At 37.3% G+C, this 21,360-nt stretch overlaps 1 protein-coding gene across 3 annotated transcripts; it reads right to left on the reverse strand.

Moving 5' to 3' along the window:
- Positions 1-837: 837 nt before the first annotated feature.
- LOC127421914 (gamma-sarcoglycan-like) lies at positions 838-17,214 on the reverse strand. Of its 3 annotated transcripts, none has more exons than XM_051665137.1 (7): positions 16,882-17,214; positions 12,231-12,268; positions 6,353-6,454; positions 6,120-6,207; positions 5,527-5,571; positions 1,884-1,956; positions 838-1,651 (listed from the first exon to the last, which is right to left on the reverse strand). In XM_051665137.1, the coding sequence occupies exons 2-7, from the start codon at positions 12,234-12,236 to the stop codon at positions 1,513-1,515; spliced, it is 453 nt and encodes a 150-aa protein (XP_051521097.1). In that variant the 5' UTR covers positions 12,237-12,268; positions 16,882-17,214; the 3' UTR covers positions 838-1,512. The 3 variants fall into 3 exon arrangements, with proteins under 3 accessions (XP_051521097.1, XP_051521096.1, XP_051521094.1); XM_051665136.1 differs by having other exon boundaries at positions 5,527-5,640; positions 12,231-12,265; positions 16,882-17,200; XM_051665134.1 differs by having other exon boundaries at positions 5,527-5,640; positions 16,882-17,199.
- Positions 17,215-21,360: the final 4,146 nt, after the last annotated feature.

Raw genomic sequence — 21,360 nt, forward strand, 5'->3', positions numbered from 1 at the left:
AGTTGGGATGTGGGAAACAGAAAACATGTACTTGCCCATGCATGTTTGATAGGTAAACTATCATTCAAATGTCAGTATGGCAAACATAATTTACATTTACTGCAAACATGTGAACCTAAATATATGACACAATTCTCCTGTTAAAACAAAATATAAATCAATTAAAATATAAGATACAACATATGTATAAACTGAACGACCAACGGCAATGTATATACAAACAATCACACCGTGTTTGATATGTATGAAAATGCTTAAAGGAACACGAACGCCTGTTTCAAGCTGCCATAGAAATTGCTTATCATTTTTGATAACTGAAAAGATGGAGGAGCAAATGTGATATTAAACCCAAACCGTTCAAAATTCAAGAGAACTTTTCATACCTTCGAACAGCTCAAACAGAGAATAATATTAATGTAATTACAAAAATAATCCTTTTAGAAAAGTTAGCACATATGTTTATTTAGCCAAGCAACATTGAGTATGCTGACTTTTACATACAGAACAGAAATACATCACAATACACTAGCAGATTTTGCAAATGCGATGTTTGATTTGACATAAAAAATAAAAAAAATACTGTTGATGTAGTGCTCTGTTTCCTAATCAAAAACTAGCCCATATTCAGTACACAAAATTTGGTTATTGCACCTTAAAATTATATTGCATAGGATGTAAGCTGTTTACCAGCCCCTTTATTGCCCAGCCTCATTTCGAAAATTCTGTACTAAAAAAAAAACAACAAAAAAAAAACAATCATTTTAACAAGTAATGTGTCGAGTTACTGTGGTGTTTTTTTTACCTTGCCTAGAGACCCTGTATCAAGAGAGATATCGGACAGAAGCCCTTGTTGCTATGGGAGATTTGGTTCACGTATACTATAGGTGTTATGGAGAGAAACGTATTCGGCAGTCTTGTTGCTCACTACATGTAGAGGAGACACCAGGCCTGGAGAGGAAGAGCTTACCGCTGGGGCAAACACATACCTCAAAAATATCATACATTCCCTGAGAGTCACCTGAAGTTCTGGCTTTACCCACAGGTAACATGGGCAGATGGACAGATTCAGCATCTAGAAATAACTGAAATATACCACAGACCCAGCAATAATGAAGTACATTTTAATGACAGAATTGGTAACACTTTATATGAATATATACTTTATATTGTTTGCTTTGCTAATTTGTTTGTGTTGAGCAACCCTGGACCACTGTACCATATGGTTGGCAACTTACTGTATGTCTCTGCAGAACAAAAATGGGCTTTTTCCAAGTCAGTGGGCGTTTCCAAACTATTGAGATTCCCTACTTTCATTGGATAGTTTAGAAATGCCCATCCTGGTTTGGAAATGCCCACTGATTACTAAATTGAGATTCCCTACTTTCATTGGATAGTTTAGAAATGGCCATTCCTATACTTGAATGGTTCTGGTGTTTGGGTGTCCACTTTGGTTCAGACATTTAACTAAGCAACTATTTCAAAGAGCCTTTCACAGCCAAACTATTTAAAGATCTACTTTTTGCTTTCCAGTCCTGCAGTTGAATGCAGCAGAATATCAAAGTTTGCTGTTACATCAACATTCCCAGCCAAGGCTTTGGCATGAACTCCTTTTGGGGCATCCATTATGAGTGAGCATGTTGGAGACTCCAGTCTTAAAATGATAGTAATGCAGAGTTACTGTATATTGCAATTATTTTTTTGGACACAACATGTATAACATACAAAAAAATAATAATAATAATAATGATTTTTGGTCACAAGTTGAGTAACATGACAAAACTAAAAATGCTAATTAGTTCGGATGCTAAAATTGTAAAAAGAGAGGTGTTAAAATTGTAATATTAATAAAGATAATGATTATTAAGTGGTCCACACTAACTTACTTGAGCTCTTTATTCAGTACTTCTTTGACTAGAGGAGTCCTGACAGAATGTTCAAAAAGAGCTCCCTCTGGACCTGTTCAAACAGACAGAACTCTTACAATTGTACAAAAAGCAACTTAAAGAAATATTCTGGGTTCAATACATGTTAAACTCAATCGACAGCATTTGTGGCATAATGTGAATTGCCACTAAAATGTATTTAGACTCGTCCTGTTCTTTAATAAAAGCAAAAAATGTAGGTTACAGTGAGGCGCTTACAATGAAAGTGAATGGGGGCAATTATTGGAGGGTTTAAAGGCTGAAATATGAAGCTTATAATTTTATAAAACCAAGTACATTAATTATTGATGAAAAATGAAGATTCTTATAAGCACAATTCAGCTCTGTATGTCCATACAATGCAAGTGAACGGGTGCCATCAGGCTGCTGGCTGTTTGACAGTCCAAAAGTCATATTTAGGCAGCATAAAAGTAATCCACACGACTCCAGTCAATCAATGAATATCTTCTGAAGCAAATCGATAGGTTTGTGTAAGAAACAAATCGATAATTAAAAAGTTTTTAACTTTAAATCGTTACTTTTGGTCAGCACTGGGATGCTGTTTGAAATGACCTAACTCTCACGTGACGTTCGCCCCTCTGTTGTAAACAAAGCATGCGCTTCCGACTTCTCACATGAACGCGCTATTACGCTTGCGTCAAGCGACAGCTCCGTAATTAGAAGACATTGATTGACTGGATTCTTGTGGATTACTTTTATGCTGCCTAAATGTACCTTTTGGACCGTTAAACAGCAAGCAGCCTGATGGCACCCATTTATTTGCATTGTATAGACATACAGAGCTGAAATGTGCTTATAAGAATTTTCATTTCAGATTTGCTGAAGAAGGAAAGACATACACATTTGGGATGGCTTAAAGGTGAGTCAATCATGAGAGAATATTCATTTTTGGGTGTACTATTCCTTTAAAACTTGTGTATTATACTGCCTGGCCAAAAAAAAGTCACCATTTGGATTTAAATAAGCAGATACTTAAGAGCCTATGGTTGAATTATTATTGCAGTGATTAAGATGTTTCAACTGACAACAATTCTTTTAACCCTAACTGATGCAGTGTGTAGCTTCTCAACCATGTCGGAAGACGAATCCCGTGGTTGTGGAAAAGATGTTACTGTGTTTCAGAAGGGGCAAATTATTGGCCTGCATCAAGCAAAGAAAACAACTAAGGAGATTGCTGAAATCACTGGAATTGGGTTAAGAACTGTCCAACGCATTATTAAAACCTGGAAGGATTGTGGTGAACTGTCAACTTCCCTGAAGAAATGTGGTCGGAAATAAATCTTGAATGATCATGATCCGAGATCACTAAAACCCTTGGTGAAGTCACATCGTAAAAAATCGACAGTAGAACTCACAGCTAAGTTTAATAGTGAATGTAAGAGCATTTCCACATGCACAATGTGATGAGAACTTACAGGATTGGGACTAAACAGCTGTGTGGCCACAAGAAAGCCACTTGTTAGTGAGGCTAATTGGAAAAAATGACTTCAATTTGCTAGGGAGCATAAAGATTGGACTGAGAGCAATGGAGAAAGGTTGTGTGGTCTGATGAGTCCAGATTTACCCTATTCCAAAGCGATGTGAGCATCAGGGTAAGAAAGGAAGCGCATGAAGCGATGCACCGTCATGCATAGTGCACACTGTACAAGCCTCTGGAGGCAGTGTTATGATCTGGGGTTGCTTCAACTGGTCAGTTCTAGGCTCAGCAACGTTATGCGGCAATAAAATGAAGTCAGCTGACTACCTGAATGTACTGAATGACCAGGTTATCCCATCAATGGATTTTTTCTTCCCTGACAGCATGGGTATATTCCAGGACGACAATGCCAAGATTCATTGGGCTCAAATTGTGAAAGAGTGGTTCAGGGAGCATGAGAAATAATTTTCACACATGAGTTGGCCATCACAGAGTCCTGACCTTAACCCCCATGAAAGTTTTTGGGATGTGCTGGAGAAGACTTTACGGAGTGGTTCGACTCTCCTGTCGTCAATACAAGATCTCGGCCAAAAATTAATACAAATCTGGACAGAAATAAATGTTATGACATTGCATAAGTTTGTTGAAAAACAATGCCACGACAAATGCACGCCGTAATCAAAGCTAAAGGCGGTCCAACGAAATATTAGAGTATTTAATTTTATTTTATTTTTTTTTTGGCCAGGCAGTGTATTGGAGCTGTAAAGTTGTATAAATTGTTGTTTTTATGGTCGTTTAGGGTTTATAGTGTTATGTCGTCATGGTGACGAAGTTGTAAAATTGGACATAACTTTACACAGAAAAGGTTAGTAAGTGATTTTATAATACTAAAATCATGTTATCTTGCATGTTGTTTACATCTTGTGGCTATACTTTTGACAAAGTGAGTATTTTAACATTTATGGATTGGCCCCATTCACTTCCATTGTAAGAGCCTCACTGTAATTCTGATTTTTTTAAAGGATGGACAAGTCAAATTACATTTTTGTGGTAATCAACATTATTCCACAAATGCTGTTGATTGAGCTATAAAGGAATATTCCGAGTTCAAAACAAGTTAAGCTCAATCGACAGCATTTGTGGCATAATATAAATTACCCCCTTTTCTTTAAAAAAACAAAAAAACAAAAGCAAAAATCTGGGTTCCAGTGAGGCATTTACAATGGAAGTGAATGAGACCAATCCGTAAACGTTAAAATTCTTTATTAAAATCAGTAGGGAGAGTGTGGGAAAATGTGACACTTATGGACATTTTACTTTTCCTGGCACTTTAAATTATGATCTAAATGCCAAATAACCGGACATTGCACCTTTATCGAAAGTCAAAACATTATTTCAGACAGTACTGGTAAAGTGGGACACCTTTATTGTCAAAGTGGGACACCTCTTAATCTAAACAGGGGCCTGTTCTTGAATATAGTTTATTTTAAGTATTTATTTTGTTTGCAACATAGGTTTACATAAAGATTGAAATATCCTCTTGTTAAATCAACTTAAATGAGTAAATTCAAGTAGTTAATATTCTTTAAAATATCCATTAAGTTCCCCATTCTGATGGTTGATGGGAACATTAACTGAAGCTCCTGACTGTATCTGTATGATTTTATGCATTGCACTGCTGCCACATGATTGGCTGATTAGATAATCACATGAATAAGTAGATGTACAGGTGTTCCTAATATAGTGCTCAGTGAGTGTATGTAACATTTACAAACATTGTCAGCATTTACTTTTTTATAACCTTAAGATTTACCTAAGATGTCTATGTCATTTTCCATACAATTGCACACAGGTGGTCATTAAATGAGCTCTAAAGCACCTCACAATGTAGCATCATCAACTGAGGAACCCAAAAGGTTCACCGTTTACTTCTGAAAGATTAGTTTAGTAATGAAGTATAATCACCCAGTATAACAACCCAATTTACCCTTTACAGGATAGCTCACAATGACTTTGCTTTTAAAAACATGCAAAATGGACACTTCATACATTTTAGATCTCTTCAATTCAAAGTTCTCTTGTCAATAAAATAATGTTAATATTGACAATACAAATCTTTTTTTGCACATTATACAAAATCCTCTGGTTCTTCCATTTCAGGCTCACCTGTTACACAGAGCTTTCCTTTACCCACAATGGCTCCATTTCCATCTGCATAAAATATATTTTCATCATGGTTTGAACTGATGTTGAAGTGTTGGCCAAAGCTCCTAGCCTGGCCTGGACATGAGAATGCAAATAATTTAAACAAACATAAATCAAAACTGAATATGACTGAATATTCATTTTAATTGAATATTAAACATTATTTACAGAATGTTAGTATTAAGATGTAAGCAATATTGCAAAAGCAATCTGTGTCTGATGGGATGCATGGATTATTGGATGCATTGTCTTGTGTCACACTTTCATGGCTCTTGATTCAGACACTTAGTTCTGTGCTTAAGGATTGACCCTATTTACTTTCTAAATGCATATTCCTGGTTTCATTGTGCACAATTCACCAGTGCACATTATTCCAAAGAAAAAAAAATGTGTCTCCATAATTTGACATCAAAATGTTAAACTTGCTTGTTGCTCCGCCTCTGAAACAACTTTTCTTTTTCAGTGATGTCACCTAGGCCACACGGGCTACTGGACAATTTAAGAGAGTTATAAAGTCATGAAATCAGCCAATAAATGTGTTGTATGTCTCATACCTACAGAGACACTCCCTGTGACATCACCATTGGTATTGCGAGCACTGAGAGTGACATTTTCAGAGGAGTGCACCAGAAGAGCTGAATCCTGTTATAAAGAGAACACTGAGTCACATTTTGTGAGTACTAAAAGTACTATTCATCACATACTGATACAAATGAAAATGTATCTGACATGACATGAATCTCACAGACATCTGACAGTTTGTGAATTAGTGTGTATTTACCCCTACCTCTCTGGAGTCAATTTTCTGGGCATGAAGATGGAAGAGGAAGTCAGAGTCTCCCTCCAGTCTCAGTCCATCTGCATTGACCTGCAGGTATCCCACGCCGACCTGCAACAACCAATAGCAAACAGAGCTTCCTCAGCATGCAGAGCCCCCCAAAATATCCAAGACCAGCATCTGAATATGGATATTTCTTTTAAAATTAATAAAGTGGGGACCACATTGAAAATCTTGAATTAAAAATAAGGCAAGTTATTATACTTGCAATTAAACAGAAAGTTTTAGGAAAAAAAAAAAAAAGTAAAACAAAGAAAAGTTATGACGCAAATATTTATATATATATATATATATATACACATACAGTTGTGTTCAAAAGTTTGCATACCCTTGGAGAATTGGTAATATATGTACCATTTTTAAAGAAAACACGAGTGAGCAGGCAAAACACATTTCTTTTATTTCTTATGGGATTCATATTCAACTGTAGGTTATAACAGAATGGCACAATCATAAAACAAAACATGGCAACAATGAAAAAAATGAAATGACCCCTGTACAAAAGTCTGCATACCCTTAGTTCTTAATACTGTGTATTGCTCCCTTTAGCATCAATGACAGCGTGCAGTCTTTTGTAATAGTTGTCTATGAGGCCCCAAATTCTTGCTGCCCATTTGTCTTGGCAAAATGCCTCCAGGTCATGCAAAGCCTTTGGTCGTCTTGCATGAACCGCACGTTTGAGATCTCCCCAGAGTGGCTCGATGATATTAAGGTCAGAAGATTGTGATGGCCACTCCAGAACCTTCACCTTTTTCTGCTGTAACCACTGGAGGGTCAATTTGGCCTTGTGCTTAGGGTTATTGTCATACTGGAAAGTCCAAGAGCGTCCCATGTGCAGCTTTCGTGCAGAAGAATGCAAATTGTCTGCCAGTATTTTCTGATAACATGCTGCATTCATCTTGCCATCAATTTTCACAAGATTCCCCGTGTCTTTAGAGCTCACACCTCCCTCCCCCCCCAAAAACATCAGTGAACCACCACCATGTTTCACAGTGGAGATGTATTCTTTTCACTATAGGCCTTGTTGACCCCTCTCCAAACATAGCGCTTATGGTTGTGACCATAAAGCTCTATTTTGGTCTCGTCACTCCAAATTACAGTGTGCCAGAAGCTGTGAGGCGTGTAAAGGTGTTGTCATTTGCGGCATTGGCACAGTAAAGGCTTCTTTCTGGCAACTCGACCATGCAGCTAATTTTTGTTCAAGTATCGTCGTATTGTGCTCCTTGAAACAACCACACCGTCTTTTTCCAGAGCAGCCTGTATTTCTCCTGAGGTTACCTGTGGGTTTTTCTTTGTATCCCGAACAATTCTTCTGGCAGTTGTGGCTGAAATCTTTCTTGGTCTACCTGACCTTGGCTTGGTATCAAGAGATCCCCAAATTTCCCACTTCTTAATACGTGATTGAACAGTACTAACTGGCATTTTCAAGGCTTTGGATATCTTTTTATATCCTTTTCCATCTTTATAAAGTTCCATTACCTTGTTACGCAGATCTTTTGACAGTTCTTTTCTGCTCCCCATGGCTCAGTATCTAGCCTGCTCAGTGAATCCATGTGAGAGCTAACAAACTCATTGACTATTTACACACAGACACTAACTGCAATTTAAAAAGCCACAGGTGTGGGAAATTAACCTTTAATTGCCATTTAAACCTGTGTGTGTCACCTTGTGTGTCTGTAACAAGGCCAAACATTCAAGGGTATGTAAACTTTTGATCAGGGCCATTTGGGTGATTTCTGTTATCATTATGATTTAAAAAGGAGCCAAACAACTATGTGATAATAAATGGCTTCATATGATCACTATCCTTAAATAAAAGACAGTTTTTTTTGCATGATCAGTCATATTTTCAAAATCAATGGCAAAATTTCACAATTTCTGCCAGGGTATGCAAACTTTTGAGCACAACTGTATACACTATTGTGCAAAAGTTTTAGGCACTTGTGAAAAATGTTGCATAGTGAGGATTTCTTCAAAAACAATGCAATTAATAGTTTTCATTGATCAATTAATGTCATACAAAGTCCAGTAAACATAAAAAAAGCTAAATCAATATTTGGTTTGATCACTTTTGCATTCAAAATAGCACTAATTCTCCTACGAACACCTGGACACATTTTTTCTTATTTTTTGGCAGATAGGATTTTCCAAGCTTCTTAGACAATATGCCACAGTTCTTCTATCTCAATTACTTCTGTTTCTTTATGTAATCCTAGACTGACTTGAAGTTCAGTGGTGGGCACTGTGGGGGCCATGCCATCTGTTGCAGTGCTCCCTGTTCTTCAATTTTATTCTAATCTATTTGCAAAAGGAATGTTGGTCTAAAATGTATATTTCCAATTGACACACTAAAACTGAAAATATAAATAACCATCTTAAGACAAATGTTTTTGTGAAACATATTATGTGCCTAAGACTTTTGCACAGTATTGTATATATATATATATATATATATATATATATATATATATATATATATACATACTATATACTACCGGTCAAAGGTTTTGAAACACTTACTCATTCTTTGTTTTTTTTATTTTTTTTTTTACATTTTAGAATAATAGTAAAGTCATCAAAACTATGGAATAACATAAATGGAACTATGGGAATTATGTTGTGACTAAACAAAATCCAAAATAAATCAAAACTGTGTTATATTTTAGCATCTTCATAGTAGTCATCTTTTGCCTAGAATTTGCAGAAATGTACTCCTGACATTTTCTTAACCAACTTCTTGAGGTATCACCCTGGGATGCTTTTTAAACAGTATTGAAGGAGTTCCCATCTATATGCTGGGCACTTATTGACTGCTTTTCTTTGTTATTTGGTCCAAGTCATCAATTTCAAAAACTTTTTTTTTAATTATAAAATTTTTGATTTATAATGAAATAAATTAATATGGTGGCACAATTATATTTTTGTCTACAAAGCTAATTTCAAACATTTAAGCATACGCCTTCAGATCAAAAGATTTTTAAGATCATGAGAAACATTTCAGTCAAGTGTTTCAAAACTTTTGACCGGTAGATTGTATATATATATATATATATATATATATATATATATATATATATATATATATATATATATATATATATATATAGTTGAAGTCAGAAGTTTACATATACCTCACCCAAATACATTTAAACTCAGTTTTTCTGACATTTAATCACATGTCAGTTAGGATCACTACTTTTTTTAAGAATGTGAAATGTCAGGATAATAGTAGAGAGAATGATTTATTTATTTATTTATTTCATCACATTCCCAGTGATAAGAAGTTTACATACACTTTGTTAGTATTTGGTAGCATTACCTTTAAATTGTTTAACATGGGTCAAACGTTTTGGGTAGCTTCCACAAGCTTCTCACAATAAGTTGCTGGAAATTTGGCAAATTTGTCCAGACAGAACTGGTGTAACTGAGTTAGGTTTGTAGGCCTCCTTACTTGCACATGCTTTTCTCTTGGATTGAGGTCAGAGCTTTGTGATGACCACTCCAATACCTTGACTTTGTTGTCCTTAAGCCATTTTGCCACAACTTTGGAGGTATGCTTGGGGTTATTGACCCATTTGCGACTGAGCTTTAACTTCCTGGCTGAGTCTTGAGATGTTGCTTCAATTTATCCACATAATGTTCCTTCCTCATGATGCCATCTATTTTGTGAAGTGCACCAGTCCCTCCTGCTGCAAAGTACCCCCACAGCATGATGCTTCCACTCCCATGCTTCACAGTTGGGATGGTGTTCTTCGGCTTGCAAGCTTCACCCCTTTTCCTCCAAACATAACAATGGTCATTATGGCCAAACAGTAAAATTTTTGTTTCATTAGACCAGAGGACATTTCTCCAAAAAGTAAGATCTTTGTCCCCATGTGCACTTGCAAACTGTAGTCGGGCTTTTTTATGGCTTCTTCCTTGCTGAGCAGCCTTTCAGGTTATGTTGATATAGGACTCGTTCTACTGTGGATATAGATACTTGTCTACCTGTTTCCTCCAGCATCTTCACAAGGTCCTTTGCTGTTGTTCTGGGATTGATTTGCACTTTTCACACCAAACTACGTTAAACTCTAGGAGACAGAATGCATCTCCTTCCTGAGTGGTATGATGGCTGTGTGGTCCCATGGTGTTTATACTTGCGTACTGTTGTTTGTACAGAGGAACGTGGGACCTTCTGGCATTTGGAACTTGCTCCCAAGGACAGTGTTGGGGAGTAATGGATGCTGTATGGTGTGCTTCATAATGCGCCACACATTCTAAATTGGAGACAGGTCAGGACTGCAGGCAGGCCAGTCTAGCACCCGCACTCTCTGGTTACACAGCCATGCACTTGAAATCCGGGCAGTATGAGGTTTGAAGTTGTCCTGCTGGAAAATGCATGGATGTCCCTGAAAAGACGGTGCTGGATGGCAGTATATGTTGCTCCAAGATTTTTGCAAATCTGTCTGCATTAATGGTGCCCTCATAGATGTGCAAGTTACCCATGCCATGGGCACTGACACACCCCTGGCCCATACAGACACTGGCTTTTGGACCTGATGCTAATAACAGCTTGGATGGCCCTTTTCCTCTTTGGCCCAGATAACACTATTTGAAATGTGGACTCTTCGGACCAAAAAACACAGTTCCACTGTTCTACATTCCATCTAAGATGAGACCGAGCCCTGAGAAGTCGGCAGCACTTCTGGACAATGTTGATGTAGGGCTTCTGCTTTGCACAGTAAAGTCTTAACTTGCATCTGTCGATGCAGCGACGAATGGTGTTGACCAACAAAGGTTTACTAAAGTTATCCCAAGCCCGTGTTCATGATATCCATTACAAATGAATGATGTTTTTTAAGACAGTGACGTCTGAGGGATCAGAGATCATGCACATTCAGAAGTGGTTTTCGTCTTGCCCTTTACGCACGAAGGATTTTGACCAGATTCTTTGAATCTTTTAACTATATTGTGCACTGTAGAGGGTGAAATGCCCAAAATCCTTCCAATTTGTCTTTGGTGAACAATGTTCTCAGTGTGCTGGATTATTTGCTGAAGCATCTGTTGGCAAATTGACAAGTCTCGAATGATCCTTGCTCTTGAAGGACTAGGCTGTTTTTGGAGGCTCCTTATATACTATGACACGATTGCCTCACCTGTTTAACATCTCCTCTTTTACATTTCCTTGTTATTTCAATTCGTCAAATTGTTATTAGCCTTAAATTGCCCTGTCTCAACTTTTTTGAAGCATGTTGCAATCATCTGATTTCAAATTACTGTACATGAAATTCACAAAGTAAAACACCATATATGTTTAGTTGTGGTGCTTTCAATATAACAAAGGGTGAAAATAATTTATAGATCACTACTTTTTGTTTTTATTAGCATTTTTCATACTGTCCTAACTTTTTCAGAATAGGAGTTGTAGTAACAACTTACTGTCTGACCAATTATTGTATTAATATACTTATACTAAATAAACTTGAATTCCTCCAAATAAATACAAACCAAACCAATAACTTGAATAAGTTAAATTTTCACTTTAGAACGGGGGTCAAGTTATATTTAATAGAAGAGTTTAGTACTTTATTAATAACAGATTTGTTACTAGACAAGCCAATACTAATTAGCTTTAATTACTGGCTTAATATTGTTTAGTAAACTTGATTTATGATGGAATGAACAGAGCATTAATTACATTACTTTCTACACACACACAAAAATATGTAAATTATGGATAAGATAGCCTTATTATGTATTCATTTAATTAAAAATTGAGCATTAAAGAAATTACATTCTATACAAAAATGAGATGTGCCCCAAAATGTAAATTCTCTCATTTACTCACCCTCATGCCATCCCAGATGTGTGACTTTATTTCTTCTGCTGAACACAAACAAAGATTTTTACAAGAATAATTCTCTGTAGGTCCTTACAATGCAAGTGAATGGTGACCAAAATTTTGAAGCTCCAAAAAGCACATAAGGGCAGCATAAAAGTAATCAATAAGACTCCAGTTGTTTAATCACTGTCTTCAGAAGCGATATGATAAGTGTGGGTGAGACAGATCAATATTTAAGTCTGTTTTTACCATAAATTCTCCTCCTTGCCCAGTAGGTGGCGATATGCACGAAGAATGCAAGTTGCCAAAAACAAAAGAAGAATGTAACTTCACTGACCACTGTCTGCATCACTCCAGTGACATAGGATGGACTTCAAAGTCTATAAACTAATCTTTATCCTTAAAATGTAATCGTTACAGTTTAAACATTGTCTTACAAACATATTGAACAATTAATTTACTTTATCAACATATGAATAGTTTTACACATAACTTGTAACAATAATGTTTTATAATGTATTAGCAGTATGTGTGTTTTCCTTCCCAAAATTTAGCAGAACAGAGGCTACTCAGGTATTCACTGCTGAACATTTGACAGAGCCTTTTCATGCTGATGAATATATTATTTTTAGCCAAAGAAATATAATACTAAAAGAACTAAGTCTAACTAAAAGGTATTATTCACCCAAAAATGAAAATTCTCTCATCATACTCACCCTAATACAGAGCTCCTATAGGGTCAAGGTGGTGGGGAAAAAAATAGTTGGGTGGGGAAAAAAAAACAAGCAAATGCTTTTGCGTTCTCTCGCAAAACTTTGTCTTCCCACAAGAATTTTTGCGTTCTCTCGCAAATTATTTTGCGTTCTCTCGCTATGCATCATAATGACAGTCTTCTGCTAGCTCTTCTATGTGCATTCCAGCATTATTCCAGCTTTTGAGTTCAACAAGAAGAGAATGCCAGTGCAATGAAAGAGTGAAGCCCAAAAGACAAAACTTATAAATCATAATCTTCAATTTATGAATGTGTCAAATAAAGACAACACAGTTAAAATTACATTCAATGCGAGTGGTCTAATTGAAATGGAATGCTGTAGCGCATATTATTATTGCTTTTGTTGTTGTTGTGATGGTGTTTCCCTCTCCTTTAATAAAGCAAAAAAAAAAAAAAAAATGCTTCATTATGTGTGGAGGCTGAAGGATTTGCGCTTTAAAATAACTGCAATTTTGTGTTTGGAACCATGATTGCTCTCACTTCTGAGTGCCCTTTGGAGGCATCATTTATGCAGTTTGGTATGTGTCAGTGTTGAATTATTGACTCACTCATAACACAATTGTCGCTATCTGCTGGCGCATGATAAATGACAACATAAACATACAGTATGTACAAATAAAATAATATTAAATTTTTGAGCATATGATATTCAAATTCCATTAGGCCTCTAGTTTAGGACAACATGCTACATATATAAAACTGTCATTTTTGTAGCATTTTTAAACGTGTTTTATCTTGATTTAGAATAAAATCATATATTTTCTGTATTAGTTTTCTTTCTTTTTTTTTTTTTTTTTGCATATGCCATAAATCAGATTTATCTATGATGTAATGATGCAATACAGAAAGGAGTCACTGTATCTTTTCACTCTTTACATGTTTATAAGTTTACAAGTTTTCCACAAAAAGTAGGCACGGCACCTGCCATCTCGACTCATCTCACATAAATGCAATAGCCTGCTGAGCATTTAGGCACAGGAATGCATATACGAGAGCACAAGTTTTGCAACGTTTCTCGGGGGAACGCAAAGTTTTGCAAGAGAACGCAAAAGCATATGCTTATTTTTTTCCCATGCTACTATTTTTTCCCCACCACCATGGCCCTTTAGGGGCTCCGTACCCTAATGCCATCCCAGCTGTGTATGACTTTCTTTCTTCTGCTGAACAGAAACGAAGATTTTTAGAAGAATATCTCAGCTCTGTAGGTCCATACAATACAAATAAATGGTGGCCAGATCTTTGAAGGTCCAAAAAACATAAAAGGGCAGCATAAAAGTAATCCATATGACTCCAGTGGTTTAATCCATATCTTTAGAAGTGACATGATAGGTGTGGGTGATAAACAGATCAATATTTAAGGCCCTTTTTTACTATAAATATTCACTTTCACATTCTTCTTCTTTTATTTTTGGCGATTCGCATTCTTTGTGCACATCACCACCTACTGGACAGGGAGGAGAATTTACAGTAAAAAGGACTTAAATGTTGATCTGTTTCTCACCCACACCTATCATATTGCTTCTAAAGATATGGATTAGTTTTATGGATTACGTTTATGCTGCCTTTATTTAAAGTTCTTCCCACCATTCACTTGCATTGAATGCACCTACAGAGCTGAGATATGCTTCTAAAAATCTTTGTTTGTGTTCAGCAGAAAAAAAAAAGTCATACACATCTGGGATGGCATGAGAGTGAGTAAATGATGACAGCATTTTCATTTTGGGGTAAACTATCCCTTTAAACAGCTGGCTATTATGACTGATTATCTAGGAATTTCATGAATGAATGGTGATAATGACTAAAAGTCAGAGGAATGCTTAGGTTGTTTATATTCATCTAATTTAAGATGGATTTTTTTTTTCAATAAAAGCACTTTTATTGTTATTTGACTAAAAAGTGAAAAACTGCAATGTAAGGGAATTTTGTAGCAATTATTTTGTATACACACACAGAGATTTGTGTGGGGTTGTTTGCAAAGACTTAAGATATTTTGGGGAAACAATTAAACTAATCCATTTCCATATTGTCTTAATCAGCGACTTTGTAACAGTGGATCAATATTTCTTTTTAGAACACCCACAGTTGATTTTTTAGATTAATAAACCCCTAAATACAATTTTATCTAATGTGTACAGCATACCTCAGGATGAGATATTACTTACATTAAGTGACCCAAGTCATATCTATGGGCCAGAAAGCAACCGACCTAGCAACTACCCAGAGCACCCTAGCAACCACATAGCTATGTTCTATAAATCACTCAAAGCACCTTAGTAACCGCTTACCAACAACCTAGCAACAACTGACAACACCCTAGCATTGTGGTGGCATTCTTGCAGGAACATGCACCACTTACATTTTTTCATAAAATATAAAAATCTAGTTCATTGTTAGATAATTTTGAATAAAATACTATGTGGACAGGTCATTGCTAGTTGAATGGAAAACTGAAATACAGCCTGCAAGTCTCATACAAACATTCCTTGGGTTTGGACTTCAGGATCCAATTCCTGTTCCTTTCTCATCTCTTTTACAAGCGTAATTACCAGCCAGTAACGAAACATTTATATCATATCAATGACTACAGAGGATTGTTAAAGTTCTAAAAATAAAGTCTTGAATCTTGTTATATGCCTCTCTCTCTCTCTCTCTCTCTCTCTCTCTCTCTCTCTCTCTCTCTCTCTCTCTCTCTCTCTCTCTCTCTCTCTCTCTGTGTGTGTGTGTGTGTGTGTGTGTGTGTTTCCCTCTGGACCTTTTTCCAGTAACCCACCCTACTGATGCACTTTCACTGTTTCCAGTTTCATCTTTGCTGCCAAAATTACAACCCACATAACACTGTCTTTCCAAGCCACTTTACCTTTTAACAGAGGTAACAGGCTCCTTGTGGAGTCAAGCTGGAACTGATCAAATATCAAGAGAACTGCAGGAAGCTTGAACTGGCTTGATAATGCTCTGTTTCTGTGGAGTTATGCTGAAGGATAAACTGTTATGAGTTGGGAAAACCAGTTCTCAGAGGAGCCCAGATAAGAGCTTGTGGAGTGAGGCTGTGGGTAAACATAACAAGCTGTAGGAAGTTTTCCACACTCCATCTAATCTTGCCGTCTGCATAACTCCAGCGTGCCGTAATACCTCACATCAGCCCTCTAAAAATAGGTCTCAAGATTGGGCACTCAATTTAAAGGGGAAAAACAGCAAAAGTGTTTGAAAAAATGATCAGTGCTTATAGGATATGACTAATAATTAGTGTTTTGGTGACACAACAGGTTTCTCAAGTTCTTAATTTCAATAGCTGATATTATTATTTGACAACATAAAGTTGGATATTCCTCCCAATAAAAGTCAATACCTTTCATTTCCCTGTTGAAAAAAAAAGTTAAAACTAGTCTAAGATGGTTGGCTGGTCTTAGCTGGTCTCTCAGCCTAGTCAGGATGGTTTTAAAGGGTTTTTTTAAGCATTTTTCAGCCTTAAAGAGGTCAATGCCTTTTATTTCCCTGTTGACAAAAAAAGTTAAACCAATCAAAGATGGTTGGCTGGTCTTAGCTGGTCTCTCAGCCTATTCAGGCTGGCTTTAGAAGGGTCTTGGGCATTTTTCAGATGGTAAGGCCGAGAGACCACCTGGACTTCCTGCTAAACCAGATTAGCACCAACTTGGCCATGCTGGGAGACTAGCATTAACCAGCTAAGACCACTCTTTTTTCTGTAGGGTTGCCTTTCATTCACTTGTATTTCAAATAAATACCACATTTTCTGATCATACAAACAGTAGTAGTGAGAGACAAAGTTAATATTATAACAATCAAATAAAAAAGGAGTCAAACTAACCAGCTTGACAGCTCTATAAAGCACAGAGTAAAACAATAGGAGGGAAATTAAAAGTGACTTACCCTTTCTGTTTAAATGTTATCTGACACACTCCTCTACGCTCCTCCGCAGGCAGCAGTGGCTCAAATCCGATTCTGTTCTGCAGCAGCGCTGGAGTCTTCCGACCAGCCTGTCTGTCAAACCCTCAACAGCTGCCTTCCATAAATCTGATTCTAGATCAGTCTCAACTAATCACCACATGGACACCCCCATACTTCCTGCCTGGATCTCACATCCCCTTCACTGATTTCTATACACTCTCTTTGCATTAAGCAAATCAAAGACTTTAATGATCACTTCAGAGTGGATTTATAAGCAAGACACATAAACAGCAGTAGCTGGTTGTTTTGTTTCTCTCAGAGGGAAAGGGAAGGGGTGGGGGAGAAGGAAAATATGACAGTCTGTGAGAGAATTATGGAGAATTTGCTGCACTTGTTTGACTTTTATGTGACTCCCTTTGTAAGCATTTATTCTAGCGGAGCCCCTAAAGCTACATAGTGGTTTCTCACACTGACTATCTGCTTTTCTGTTTAACAGCCAGCCCTGCTCTATAAAGACTGGTCACTCTAAAACAGGATGGTGTTTTAACGTACATAGATTACTCCAGAGTCAGAATCTTTCCTCATAAGTATGGTGTGGAAATGGGGGTATGGCTGAGCAACGTCTGTAGAGAGCGAGGCCGGGAGAGGAAGAACGGTAAGGATTGACACCTGTGGGAAATTATCTCTAACAACTGTTCTGTGTTGCAGTGAGAGCTGGAGAGGGATAAAAGGGTCAATCCAGACTGCCGGAGGAGAGAGAGAGAGAGAGAGAGACACATGCAGCAGAGTGTTCTGTGTGTTCATTCATTTATGTTGCACTGAAAAGTGTAAAAATAAAGACTCACATGCATTGTTTATCTGGCTCCTGCTTCCTCCTTCAGAGAGAACTAAAGATCTGTCACATATGGTTATAAAACACTCACGCAATTCCAAAAATTCTAGATAGATCTGAACAAACCTCTAACCACTAAGAATTAAACTTTGGTCTGTAAATTGTCCCGCACCGTATGCACTACGGAGATGACATACGGGTATTACATTGACACCTCAAATCTTTGACTTATTGAAGAGAGATGTGCTGTCAGTTTTCTAAGCGATTAGAATTTTTGGCCTGCCAGACAATAAAATAAGCAAAAAATAAACAAACAAACAAAATCCCATAGATTTATAATGAGGGACCCGAGCCATAATGTATCTAGGATCCAGAATATAATAAAAACTTGGGGGTTGGCATTATTGACTTGGGCCACAAAGCAGCCATCCAGAGCACTCTAGAAACCACAATGACCAAGCAACCACTCACAACACCCTAGCAATCGCATAACAACAACATAGAAACCACCCACAACACTCTAGCATTATGGTGGCAACTTTTGAAGGATTTTAATCTATTTGTATTTACAATGGATTTTCACTAAATTATCCCTTTGTGTTGCATGAGAAACAGTTGAGTGCATTTACAGTTGGATAGTGCACATCCTGTGTTTTTTTTCTCCATTCAGTCTGGTGGTGTGTAATGATAAGTGTTACAGCTGACCACATCCATCAATATCTGTCTCCTGACTCTTCCCCCTGCCAGCAAAGACAATGACAGGTTTCCTCTTTCATGTATTCACCATTCAAAGAAGTGTGTAACAAATAATATTGTAAATAATAATGTGCAGTGAGCTGATCATTTTTGCTAAATAATCCCTGTTAACTTAAATAGTCTTGAGACGTGACAAGTAAATCATTAAAATTTAAATAATAATCATAATAATAATAATAATAATAATAATAAACAGTGTCAGTGTTAATGAGGTAATGGAATCTGCAAGAATAATAATTATGCAAAATATAGAAACTAAAATAGTTTTAAATGAAGTACAGCAAGTAATTCTGTATTTGAATCTGCTGCTTAAAATGTAATGCCAACTACCCATATAACTATAATCATAATGTGCAAATGTTTATTTAGTGCAACAAAATCAATAAAATTAAACATAAAATAGGACAGAACTATGTGCAAAAGTGAATAGAGGTTAAAACAACAGCGAAAACCAGTAATAGCCTACATAATGTAGCCTAATATAATATAATAAAATATAATATAATTAGAAACACAACACCTAAAATACATAAAAAGTAACTATATACTACAATTTTAACTATATCCACATACCATTTAACAAGCAAATCTTTGCAGATAGGATAGCTTGGTTATTTTGCTGCTTAATAACCCCTTAACCTTCTTGCGTCTTTTTATGAACTCCTAATAGGGCATCGTGGCAAGAGACTTATTTAGTTTTAGTTGGTTTGTGTGTTAAATGGGTCCGTGCCTGGCCCCAATAAATCTACAGGTTCAATTATAAAATTGCAAATCAAGAGAGTTTTTGTATTTCAAGGTATCTTATTGTGTTAGGATTCGGATTCATTTATTTAAAAGAGTAGATCCGAACTGTTGTGCCTCATTGCTGTGCTTAAAGGATTTACGCTAGTGTTGTCCTGCTTTCTGACCCATGCACGTGCTTTTTGCCATATTATTGCATCACAGTTAGAATTTGCATTCGATTGACGTATTTGACATAGACGTCTCCCGAATATATAAAGCCGAAGTTTCGCAGGGTTTTTCCCTTTTTTGGGAAGGACACGTTTGGTTTGAGAACACACTGGTGAGGAAACAGGGACAGACTGTGACCTGGGCGTTTCACCATCTGCCGGGAGGTCATGCATAATCTCTGGCGTTGCTCGGAGGTGCTTACTTTTGGATTAGATTAGTTCATGGATCCGGTGTAGTACTGTAGGCTGGACGATAATTTATCTGCCCCTTAGAATAGTAAGGTGGGGATGCACGGGGAACCCTTAGTTTACATATAGTTGCAATCAAAATTATTCAACCTCCCTGACCTGCAAGACTTTCTGGTGATATGAATGAAAACACATCAACTAAAACAGTCAAAGACAATACATAAAATTGTGTGATTTTGTATGGTGGCTCTATGCTGCCACGTACTGATAATTTTTTTCACTCAGTTATGTCGAAAAACAACACTTTTCTCGTAATAACGAGATACTATGTCATTGACGTATTATGACATTGCCGTAAGCACTATGGAGAATGGTATCCCATCCCTCCGCATTACATGACATTACACTCCCAGAGTTATAACACTAAACAAAGATATTCATAATGAGTCACAGGCCACAGGATGATGACTTTTAAATCATATTAAAGTGTATGTGAATAATCCCACATGGCAAATGCCAGATGGAAATTAATGTAGTCTGGTATTTATATGAACCATATAGATATACACAGTATGGTTTGTTAACCCTCTCACAAAATTGTTGGAAAAAGAAGATTTTATTTCTTATGGGAGTACTTATGACTTTTAAAGGGGCAGATCAACAGCATGTAATTAGGAGGCTGTGTTGATTATAGGCGGTAGCTTACCTGTAATAAAGGCTTGGGCTCACCCGCTTGAATGTAAGAAGCACTTGTGAGGAGATGTATGCCATGTCCAGGTTATAAAATCTCCCGAACGTGTTTTGTGAGGACCATCCTGCTGCCAAACATATGTCCTGTATGGACATACCGTTTGTCCATGCCCATGAAGAGCCATGCCTCTGGTTGAATGCAATTTGACACCAATAGGGCAATTTGCGCCCTGTGATTCATAAGTGAGGGCGATCGCTGGCTTGAACGGGGAGTTTGTGAGTGCCTTCAGCACCAAATTTAATTCCCAAGTTGGCACCATAGCAGGGCGAGGGGGGTTCAAATGCCTCGCTCTCCTAAGGAAATTTATGACTAGATTATGTTTGCCTGTCGACAAGCCAGATCCAGGGCTTGGTATGCTGAGATAGTCGCTATATAAACCTTGAGAATTGATGGGGTAAGACCAGCGTCCAGCCGCTCTTGAAGGAATGTCAAAATCTCAGCTATGGGGCAATTCACCGGGTCTTCACCACATGTAGAGCACCAATTTGCAAACATGCGCCATTTAAGTGCAAAGAGGCGTCTCGTGGAAGGTGCTCTAGCCTGTACAATTGTGTTCATCACCGACTGAGCCAATTCTGGCTCATCCGCTGTGCTCCGTTCAGAGGCCACACGTGTATGCTCCACAGCTCTGGCTTGGGATGCCAAATCGTGCCTTGTGCTTGAGAGAAGGTCTCTCCTCAGTGGTATTTCCCATGGAGGGCCGTCCAGTATTTCTATCATCTCTGGAAACCAGGACGGATTGGGCCATTTCAGTGCAATTAACAGAACTGTTTCCATGTCCATTCGGACTTTGCTGATGACAGAATGAAGGAGACGCACCGGGGGAAACACATATTTGCGTTTCGCCAGCCATTTGTGGACCAGTGGGGCTTGAAACATAGAGCACCAAAGGGGACAGTGGGCGTTCTCTGCGGAGGTAAATAGGTCGACTTAAGCTTTGCTGAATATTTCCCAAATCCTCATCACTGTCTGAGGATGAAGTC

This window comes from Myxocyprinus asiaticus, chromosome 31, assembly GCF_019703515.2.
Source record: "Myxocyprinus asiaticus isolate MX2 ecotype Aquarium Trade chromosome 31, UBuf_Myxa_2, whole genome shotgun sequence".
Classification (NCBI taxonomy): Eukaryota; Metazoa; Chordata; class Actinopteri; order Cypriniformes; family Catostomidae; genus Myxocyprinus; species Myxocyprinus asiaticus.

Bases quoted from the DNA above. Each gene is read 5' to 3' on its own strand.
- LOC127421914 (XM_051665136.1), bottom strand. The intron at 6,208-6,352 runs GTAGGGGTAAAT...TCTTTATAACAG, and splicing joins AGAAAATTGACTCCAGAGAG to GATTCAGCTCTTCTGGTGCA. The intron at 5,641-6,119 runs GTATGAGACATA...TCTCATGTCCAG, and splicing joins CACAGGGAGTGTCTCTGTAG to GCCAGGCTAGGAGCTTTGGC.